Source organism: Electrophorus electricus, chromosome 1, assembly GCF_041902795.1.
Source record: "Electrophorus electricus isolate QZ-2024a chromosome 1, ASM4190279v1, whole genome shotgun sequence".
Classification (NCBI taxonomy): Eukaryota; Metazoa; Chordata; class Actinopteri; order Gymnotiformes; family Gymnotidae; genus Electrophorus; species Electrophorus electricus.
Genome location: NC_137497.1, coordinates 40747793 through 40759270, shown reverse-complemented (window position 1 = coordinate 40759270; position 11478 = coordinate 40747793). Strand labels below are relative to the sequence as shown.

The 11478-nt window shown below is 38.6% G+C and overlaps 1 protein-coding gene across 1 annotated transcript; it reads left to right on the top strand.

The window, feature by feature from the left end:
• Positions 1 to 3985: 3985 nt before the first annotated feature.
• On the top strand, positions 3986 to 10438 carry LOC113569271 (uncharacterized). Its single transcript, XM_081722594.1, has 6 exons — positions 3986 to 4016; positions 4320 to 4595; positions 4683 to 4776; positions 5644 to 5703; positions 6593 to 6734; positions 7233 to 10438. The coding sequence occupies exons 1-6, from the start codon at positions 3986 to 3988 to the stop codon at positions 7263 to 7265; spliced, it is 636 nt and encodes a 211-aa protein (XP_081578720.1). The 3' UTR covers positions 7266 to 10438.
• The last annotated feature ends 1040 nt before the right edge of the window (positions 10439 to 11478 follow it).

Sequence of the window (11478 nt, the reverse complement as noted above, 5' to 3'; positions counted from 1 at the left end):
TGGTGCACTAAGAGTTAACCTTCTGTAAAGTTATGCCATCTCCACAAAGGAACTCTAGATCTCATTTATACTGACCGTTGGGTGCTTGGTTAATTGTATGATAAAAGCCCTTCATCCCTAATTACTCATTTGTGGCTGGGTTGCCAAATCTACAAAGAATGTTGATGGTTCCAAATGTTTTCCATTTGAGCAAGATGGAGGCACTTTCATTGCTGCATTGCAGATCCGTTATTTGATGCAGTCCTGTGTTGCAGGTCTATGCACATTTTACTCCATCTTGGTTTTCAATCTAACATGCACCATCAACTGAGATCTTATATAGTTACCTACAGGTATACGCACAGGTGTAGACTCTGCCAAGAGGTGTAGGCAGTCATATAGACACAGGTAGACACCACTGAATTTGTAGCAGTATTTCAAGGATCACTGTAAGAAGTAGGATACAACAATGCTCATCTGCAACTGTTTGAACAACGAGTCTGCAAATTAAGTAATTGCAATTTTTTTTTCTTTTTAATTTATTTATGAAACATTCCAAAACCTTTTTTTTGCTTTGTCATTGTGGAGCATTGTCTGCACATTGATGAGACAAAAAATTGCTGAATCCATTTTAAGATGTGTCTGGTACATAAGAAAAAGTCACTAACTTGAAAGGGTCTGAAAACCTTCTGTATGTACTTTATGTAAAGGCTTTAAAAGTCACAAGTCTACCTAAACAGAATAAAATGTTTAACTTTGATACTTCCTAAGTAAAATAATGCTAGTCTTTAACATTATTATGTGATTTACATGTCAACTCACAATTAGGAACAATAAATAAACTGCCATCTTCCTACTTGTTCTGTAGATAGAGATAATTCAACTTAGATTGCTTAGTACTGCTTTGGTGGTTGCTTCTGTACCAACTTGGAAGAAGTTTGGTTTTCACCTGCATTATAGTGTCCTATAGAATATACTTAAAAATAAAAGCAAGCACTCCATGTCACTGAGATGCAAACTGAATTGGGTTGGGAATGGCTTAGAAATAAACTCACCAGCTGCGACTGAACTCAGTTTGTTTCAACTTCCTCTATGTTTTTCCATCTCTTTTCTAGGTTGCAGTGTGCAGTAATGGACAGAGTGCTTAAACTCTTTCTAACAGGTAAAGATCAACAGACCATGATTTTACCTGATTGTGAAAGTGATGATGAATGTCCCATGTTACGCCCCACAGGGTAGAAAACTTAGGATGTTCACTGTAGGTTCTTGATATATTCAACAGTCTTCCAGTTATAAGTATTCTTTTATAATTGTCCTGGGATACCTACAGTAATACATGTTTTGCCAAATGATTGGTTTGATACTTGCAGATGGGGCAAAAATACACTCAAGCATTCCTGTAGAAAAGCTCCAGTAATATTCCAGTAAGGTTTGAATAAATATGTGAAGGATGACAACTTATAAAGGAAGGCTTTATTATTTATTAATTCATTTGAATGTCATTATTTATAGGGCACATTCTAAAAAGCAGAACATGCAGGTTTGCACTTCCATTATCTCATTGGTGCAACTGGCAGAGCAGATCAAACTCGTTTTTTTAAAACAATTTTTAAGCTGCTTTTTGGCTTTATCAAAAACCTTTGTTTAATCTTTGAATGGTGCAATTTCATGGGAGCATGTCACTGTCACGATTGGCCACCCTCCTGACGTCGCTGCTACTGTGGTTTCCCTGCCGTGTCTGTTTTCCTTTGTTTCCTGTTTGTTCCGTTTCTTGGTTTCGTTTTCTCTGCCCCTCGTCTGTTCCTCAATTCCTGTCTTTGTTTTGGTTCTCCCTGTTCATATGGTTACCTGTGTCTGGTTAGTGCTCGATTTTTTTGGTTATTTAAGCCCTATGTTTGGTTTCCCCTGTGGTCAGTTAGTTGTAGCTGTAGCTTAATTCTTAGTTTTGTTTCAGTTTATTAAAAAGCTCGTGCATTCTGCCTCTCACCTTGTCCCTGCTATACACATACAGGGTTTAGCTTGGTGGCTAAGATACTTGACTAGTATTCAGAAGGTTACCCAGTGCTGCTAAAATGTAATGGTTGGGCCCCTGAGCAAGGCCCTTAACCCTCAATTGCTCAAGTTGTATTCAGTAATAATTGTGAGTAGCTTTGCATAAAAGGATCAGCTAAACTCATTTTACATCCACTTTGAAACCAACCTCTGTAAAGCTGAAAGCCAAAGTCCATCCATCACAAAAGATCTGCAGTGATCTAGTGAAGCTGAATAAACTCTACACTCTGTCCTGTCTCCCAGCTTCACTCCTGAGCTGCTCATGTCAATGCTCGAAGGTGCGGGTGCCAAAATCCGTTACAGCCATCAAAGGAACTTGTGTAGTGGTGCCGTGCAGTACCACATCTCACACATATGCAACTTGGTACAAGTATTAGCACTCTGGATACCCTCCAGTGTATTCTAAAGACACCAAAGATATAATAAATCAGTTTAGAGGAAGGACATCACTCCTGGGAAATGCTATGCAGGGAAACTGTAGCCTAAAGATTGACAATGTTCGCCAAGAGGATGGAGGAATAAGTGTGTATGTAAGGATCAATCCTCACAACATATATGGAGATTACACAGAGATAAAAGTCTGTGAGTACACAAGGAGAAACAATGTTCAAAACCTACACGCAGACAAGTTTATTAAGTAAATTTAATAAATAATTATGAAAATAATCATGACTTTGGCCCAGGTAATCATATTGACCACTGATTTTAACATTTGTATTTTTCATACAGTGGCACCTTCAGAGACTCGCATTTCTGTAGAAAGCACACAAGTGGAAGGAACGCTTTTCTCAGCCAAATGCACAGTCCGGCACTCCTGTCCAGTGTCTCCACCTCTGCTGGAATGGCTGGGCCTGTCTTCTGTTTCTAATGAGGTGACCACTACACAGGACTCGGGTGGCTTGTGGGTTTCTGTGGCACACGCTCAGTTCAATGCCAGCCGTCGAGACCATGGTAAAAGGCTCACATGCAGGAGAATGTCAGATGGAAACACTGCAATTAGTGATGCAATTCACATGTTATGTGAGTGTTTACTATACAATTGTGCTTTCCTCATGTTATACCATCAAACATATTTTAAAAATGTAAATTAAATATCAGGTTGGGTTGCAGGGGGGAATCATGACATTAGTTCATTGTATTAGTCCATACAAGAATACAAGAGAATTTCAAAGCAATTGTGATGAACTCTGTGTTGTATACAGTTACATAATCTAGTTTGTAGACTATTTATGAATATATAGTTTATATTAAATTCATTTCTGCAGATGCCCCAACACATGCAACCATAAATATCAGTGGAACAAGGCCTGTGGTTGAGGGTGGTAACATCTCATTAACATGCAGTAGTGACAGCAATCCCTTAGTGGCCAACTACGAGTGGCCTTCATCCAGCTCCAGAATTCCAGGCCCATGTAGCTCTGTGTCTTCTTTTCATTGTGGGACCCCGGTTTCTCTGTATCAGTAACTCCAGTAAATATGAATTAAGGTGTACTTTGTAGAATAGATCTTATTCAAGTTAACCCAACTGTAGTTTGGAGTGTCATTAAAACTAAATGAAGATGTATAGCTAGGATAGCATAATTTAATTGATACTGTTATTGTATTCTTATTGTATTGTGGTATCATTTATACTGTTATTATATTGTATGTCTATTATAAATTGGAGTCTGACACCTCAGCCCTAGGGAATTATTACTGTATTTTATGTACTTTGGAGTGACTCACGGTGAGAGATGATTGGACACATGGACCTGCTCAATCTACTCTCATATACTGTGTTAGAATTACTACACATGATTTAATCCTGGGAGGGTTGATTTACATCTTCGAGAGATAAGATGTGCATGTCCATAATCCATCAAGCATTCAAAAGAGAGTCACTCTTGGTCAAGTGATCTACTGTGCTGCCTTAATGATTGGTTACCTTGGCCTTTGTTAAATTCTCTCTAGAGACATGATCAGACAGACCACAGTCAAATGTGACTGTATGCACTCAATGCACTTCTAAACAGATCTGAAAATGAATGTGCCAGAAACAAAACCTGTTTGTTGGTTTTTCTTTTTCTCACTTTGAGATGACAAGGGAAACATGAAAGTCTCTTGCAAGTATTTTGCTGTGGCCCCATGATTCTTTGTCCTTCTAGAGCCAGACTGTGGCTGTAATAACACCAGTGTGTCATGCAAACCTTCACTGCCTCTTGCCCCTTTAAACGTGGGATATTGGGTTGGGTGCCACAGCAGTAAGATTTTGCGATTGTGTTGCTGATGACTTTGTCTCCGTGTCTCAGTCCCTCCCACCATCCTGCCAGACTCAGCCTGCTGGGAGAAGGAAGGATCTCTGCACTGCATGTGCTGGGTGGAGGCGGAGCCAAACGCCAACATCTCCTGGACTGTTGATGGAAGAAGTGCTCTCCTTCCACACTTCAACATGACAAATAACTATACGGGAAGGACGACAGTGTCAGTGATGACAGGGCCACCGGGCCACTTTGTAACTTGTGAGGCAGCAAACTACTTGGGCAATGACACTTACCAGATGTCTGGCTTTCCACAGCTGGCACAAGGTACTGGATACTTCTCACTTGTGTGTAGGGAAAACCGCAGAAGGACATTGCTGCTTGTTCTTAAGTCATTTCCTCCATTCTTTCCAGGCACTGTTGGATTGACCTATTTCATTCTGGCGGCCATAGTTTTAATTGTCCTTGGAATTGTTGTGCTTGGTGTCCACAGAAGAATGAAAAAGAGGTAGTTTTGCATGATTTGTTTATTCAGTCACAATGTAAGGGTCAGTGCCATGCCGAGGCCCCCTCTGGCCACCAGAGGGAGGTCTCGAGTCAGGTACACCACTAATCAGGCTTAATGCCCAATAGCTGGGCTAGGCCTATATAAGCCCAGTGACTCAGTCACCAAAGTTCTGAGCAAAGTGCCTAGCTGGTAACTTTGGGTATTGAGGTCTGTGAGCCCATGTGCTATACCTCACTTCTGTGCTGTGAGGGTGTACCTGCTTTTACATGTTCCCTCCCCTCTCCAGGTTTCCCCCTCAAATCTGTCTCTCTCCTAAGGCTCCCCATAGCCATTACCATTCCTGCCTGTTTTCTGGTATCGATTCTGCCCTCTTTCCCGTGGCATCCTTGGTTCTCCCTTTTCCCACGCTTGGCATGGTGTTTAGTTTTGTTTTCCTTCTAGATTTGTCATCTTCCATTCCTTTGAAGAGCGATTATATGTGCAGGTGGTTTTTTGGCCGCCGCAGTCTAGCAGGTGCGCGTTCACCTCGCAACACAACGGCTGGGGTTCGACTCCCCCCTTTGGTTGTTTACTTTTCTTCTTTACCTGTTCTAACTGTTCTGCACACGGGCCCACCATTAGAGCACGATTGCTCTCCCAGTAGGCTGTCGATGTCATCACCTTGCGGGGTTCGAACCGCCTTACATACAATTACGTTTATCTGGTATCTTAGTACTGAGCTAAACTTAAAACCCAGCAGCACCTTCAATAGAGTAGTAGATTTAAAAAGGGAGGAACAGACCTTTTTCATTAAGCTTAAAAGTTCTCTTATGCATTACAGTTTTCTCTCACATATTTACAGGACTCTTCAATCTGCTTTCATTTCAGACATGAACACTCGAGAGGAGCTAAAAATACAAGAAGTTCCGAGAACACAAGCCAGTGTAGGTGAGTCCAAAAGTTCCTCACCAATCATTTTAATGATTGTAGAATGAAAATTAAACATTCTGATGCACATGCGTTTGAACAATGGGGAAGGAAAAAACATGCACTTCAGTCAGGCAAAAAAATGTTTTATTATCATGAAATAAACAAAGCGTGAACACAGACTTTATGGCTATATTTTATTCCTTGAATAATTTGGATATCTGTTGAGTTCAGAAACACACTACTTATTTGAATGCAAATGTCCAGAGGTTTAGGGTCATGTGTATGGGTGGTCTGGGGTGGGTGTTGTCCACCTAGGGGAATCACCCCCATACAAGGAAAACTAAGCTTTTTTTTTAGTGTTCATAGTTTTCTGTAATTTTGACATCAATTATCATCAATGGTCATCGATGGTCATCAAATGCTCTGCTTTCCTATTAGCCATTTTGAAGGTGTGAGTGTGATACGTCAGTGTTTCCCCTTTACAATATTGCCAAATCATGACATTTCTTCACACATGGAGTACAGACAGTTGAAGGGGGGCCCTTTACAATAAGGAAAACAGTTCCCTGGGGTCTTAGTGAAATGTCTATATTTTTTGGACCAAATACTACCAGGATCATCCAGCACAACATGCTTCTCTGTCTGTCCAAACAACCCTGTTCATAACTATTTGTTTGAGTGCCTGTTCCTTTAAATGATAATGAGCCACCACTCAACTACAGAATGATTAACATTTTCATTTAATCTAGGATTGTTTTTCAAATTAAAAATACAAGTAAGTGCTTCATCCAGATGCATTATGTTTTAACATTTTTCATCTGTGTATATTTAAATGAGCTTTATAGTATGTGTTCTGTCATGGATTTGTTTTTAAAGACACTTCTAAGGAACTACTTTGTTTGTTTAGACAGAACATAGAGTCAAATGGAACCCAGACCAAGGTCCGGCAGAAGACCTATGAATGGCACAAGGATGACAACGTCTATGCAAATGATGTATCGGGTGGGCATATTTGGAGTACCGCCATGGTGACTTCACAGGCTCCCGAGGTAGCAACAGCACACTGCCCCCTAAAGACAAAGTAATGCCTCTACAGTTAGTAATGTAGTTGTTTCTCAGTCCCAGTGCTGGGCCATGCTCTCTTCGCTCCAACTGATTTGTAAACTCATCTTCTAATTATTAGGCCTTTCATAGTCTGAATCTTCATAAAGTCTATCTAGTGTGTATTAAGAACAGACCTATTTTACATATTAGTACTGGTAGGATGCCAGTCCAAAATGGAGGAATGAGATTAGAACCTAGAAATAATAGTTTACAGTGATCACCAATCGTACCTAAAGAGTCTTGTGAATATTTCATAACAGCTGTTCAGTTTATTTATTAATGTGGGCTATTTCTAGGCACCTCAGAGCAAAAAACAAAAAACAAAAAAACAAATGGGGGAAAAAAGGAAAGTTGAATGTATTCGTAATGATGCAGGTTTTGTGTTGATATACTGATGGTGTAAGTCATGGTGTTTTTTTTTTTTTGTTTGTTTTTTTTGGTAGGATGAGATGGCAAGTATCTACCTGAATGAATGATACTCTTGATGGCCTCGCATGTCCATTGCTAAGCTTCAGTATGCTTCACACCAAAATATTCTGCATTCACTGATGTCTGGGATTTTAATATTCCATGTCAGAGCTGAGTATCTGCACATTCTGCAATCTGCAAACATAAAGTTAACATTCTCTCAAATAAAAAAAAAATCTTGATTTTGTGCATATTTATATTTCTACATAAATCAAAATGTAAAATAAATAAAATATATATACATACAGCGTCCTACTGCTACAGTGCAATAGGTGGCAGGAAAACTGACAATTCCCATTCCACAACAGTATAATATCTTAACTCTGATCCATCTTTGTGCATTTGGATTTCTATCTATGGAACCTGTATTTCCTATTAACTTCAGAAATGATTCTTTTTTTTATTTTGGAGTCTGAGTTTTGAGCTCTAACTCTGGCTGATCTCATATACATTTCAGTTTATCTTTACTGTAGCAAAGTAGGGACTGATGCCAAATGTTCTCACTGAAATCTGTCTTTACTCAGTCATAAGATTTCCTCCATTGGCTTTGTTCAAACCAACTTGACTGATGCTAAACAACAGAACAACAAACAACATCAAATGTGTCTTTGACAATGGTATAACAATGTTTCCAAACTGTCAATTGCACTTGGTTTTAAACAATTTTATTGACTACATGTTACATTCACCTTGATAAGAACAAAAATATTCACTCACCTAAGTAAGCTTAAAGCCAATATCTGGTCTTCAATATTCCAAAGTTCACACGTTACTCCACTGCTGCGCTCCCTTCATTGGCTCCCTGTAGCTGCACGTATCAGATTCAAAACCTTGATGTTTGCCTACAAATCCAAAAATGGACCAGCCCCCTCATACACGAGGTCAAAGGTCAAAGCCCGATCCGTACCTCGAGTACTTCGAACCTCAAGTATGGCTCGGCTTGAAATACCTTGCTTCAGGTCTCATGGACGACAAGCATTGAGACTATTTTCCTGGCTCCAAGATGGTGGAATGAACTCCCGCTTGCTGTCTGGACAGCAGAATCCCTTGCAGTCTTCAAACGCAGACTAAAGACCCATCTATTCGCAGAATATTTAAAGGACAACTGAAACTGCTCCCTTATTGACTGACTAATTTAGTAATTATTGTAGGGCACTGTTTGTTTTTTAACAAACTCTAGCACTTATTGTTTATAGCACTTATCATTGTTTAAGATACACCTTATCTATTTTACACTTCTAGGTATCAGCATTCATCCCTGTATTCTACAGTATTCTAGTTCATTGGTATGTTTAATTCTATTAATAATAATTAATACTGTACTTGGATATATTCTATGAGTAAATGACAAAGCACTTTTGTAAGTCGCTCTGGATAAGAGCGTCTGCTAAATCTAGATGTAAAACATCTCACAGACTTTGAACTTCAAAATTTGAAAAAATAATTTACTTTGCATCCTTTAACTCTTAAAAAAAAATTATAGTTTTTTTTTTTTTATTTAAAGGTGGGGGGGGGGGGTTACAAGTTTGCAGTTAGTAAAGATGACCCCTTAGTTCAGTTCAGTTAGCTTTACTGACATGACCATAAGCACTTACAATATTGCCAAATCAGTATTACAACATGAATTGTTCTATTGTAATCCATAACCCGACAATCACAGACCCAGAGGGTCACTGTTTGTTATTAATAATACAACAATCAAAAACTTTTTTTTTTTTAACCAGTATTTACGGCCCTAACAAAGATGAATCAGCTTTTTTTTTTCATGATTTCTGTTCACAACTAATGAACTGTTCTGGATTGTAATACAGTTTGGGACTCTAATACTGACAATCTAATATTCCTCCCTCTATCAAAATATGACATTTAATTGAAGTTATAAAACCATGTGTGAAGATCACAAAACTCACTGACAAAATAATTTTTTTTCCCCTCACAGGTAACTATTGCTGTAGCTGATGTTTGTAAAATGTAAATGTACCCAATTATCATTTCAGTACATTCTGGCAAACCATATTCGAGACCTTTTCTAGGATATTTAATAAGGCAGTAGAGCCATCATCTCTCATTGCATTGTTTGGTGTGGCTCCAACAGGCACCCATCCTTGTAAGGGGGAACTGTTATACTCACCTTCTGCTCTCTCTTTGCCAGGAGTATGATCTTGTTTAAAGTCTAAGTACCAAATGGACCTCCCTGAAGATTTCACATTATCTTAGCTACTGCAAAAATGTATATGTGAATTAAAATGAAAATATGTTCACTTTAAAAATGACAAATTCAAGTAAATTTTGACGGAAAAACCCGATGTTGCACTGGAAATTCCAGAACGTTTCCGAGTGAAGTCATTGGTGGACATCAGGGAAAAAAGCCACGCACAAACATCATTATGACTGACTTGGACTGCGAATTTTCCAGTGCTGGTTCTTCAGATTCCGAAGACATTTTTTTAATTCGATGAAGATTATGAATCTGCAGTGACAATGTGGTGGACTGAATATCATCAATAGTGAAATTCAACCATTTATATTTTAGCTAGAGATGGAAGAAGATACTCCAGAGAGCAATGAACAACCTGACCCAGTAGACAGAACTGGGAATTCCAACTGGTAAAAACCTTTATATTGGCCATTATTCTGAAAACTGATTCTAAAAGTAAAAACCATTACTAAATGTAATCTTGTCTATTAACAATCTTGTCTATTAACAATCGCCAACTTCCCGACTCACCAGATAGAGATGGGGGGTGGGGGGTTGTGTCTGGTAAGAGACTTGTGTGGTGTTGGGCTTGTTTGCTTTCAACTAACTGAGAAATCTGTGTATGACCTTGTATTCTGTCCCTGATTTTAGAGTTAATGTTATGCCTCTAATAGTTGGCTGCCTTGTATATACAGTTTTAGCCTGCTCTGTTTGTTTGTTTTGTTGGCCTTGGTCCCTCCTGATGTTGTAACACTAGTTCCCTGTATAGTTGTATGTTATTCCAACACTTTGTAATACATTTGCTGTGCACCGTATTCACTTTGTCCGTTTTGTTTGTCATATCACGCACCAGTCGCTCGGACACTCCTGCCTAGACTGAGATGTAACAGCCTTGAAATGCATGCATTATCATTTCCTTCTCTTTTGCATGGCTGACTTCAGTGAATGTCTAGTGCTAACTCCATACATTGACAAAAAAACAAAAACAAAAAACATAACCCTGAAATAAACTGACGAAGTGTTAACCACACAAGTGTTTGGGTGTTTGGAAAGATGCTGGTTAATTATAGGTAATGTAGCTAACTATCTAAATAATGAACATAAGAAAATTAGCTATTAATGACAATAGCTAGCTCTCTAAGCGCAAACATTCAGTTATTGTTATTGCTGTAAAAGCGATCTGTGTTGCATTCAAATTCATAAGATACTCTATAAATCTCCGTAATACAACTACATGCAGTAGTTTTAGCCTAGTATGGTACCAAGCTTCGAAAGTCTGTTAGTTAGCTAATGTAATCTAAAATAGGCAAAGTAATTGAGTATGAGAAAGGTGCTATATAAATGTAAATAATAATAATAATAATAATAATAATAATTGCACTTACCCTGTTTACTTCCATTCACACAGAGTCTCATGAACACCTCTCTTTAACAAGTTTCTTTAAATTCCCATATTGTTAGAAAAGCAGCAGCTCAAGTTATCGTGTGAGCGTGGCTTTCCACATCCCACAGTTGTGGTAAAGAACTACTGCTAACGAAGTAAGCGAATGATCCTTTCCAATGTGCCCTTTTAACTTGGACAAACTTTGTCCATTTTTAAAATATTTTTGGATCTTTGGACTATTAGTGCACGGGATTCCCACTATACATTGAATTTTTGCAGCCAAAGACAACACAGCCTTTTGTCATTTTGTATCACCTATAATTGAACTCGAGTTTCTTGAGTTGCTGTCCACCATCACACGGATGACATTTATGACAGAATCTGAAAAACAACATTTTTTAGGCCGTATTCCTTGAATTTGTAAAAAAAAAAAAAAAAAAAAAAAAGTTTTCTAACTATCGATAATCACAAGTTAGATACTCAGCTTTCGCTGCAGTTATGTGTTATACACTTTCATATCAGGTGGTGCTTAGCCATTAAATGGAAAGATTCTACTCCACCCAGATACAGCCACTGTGTGAGGGACGTCATCTGCCATTTCAAATTGGAGATCAGATACACCGTCAGAGGGTCTTCCAGG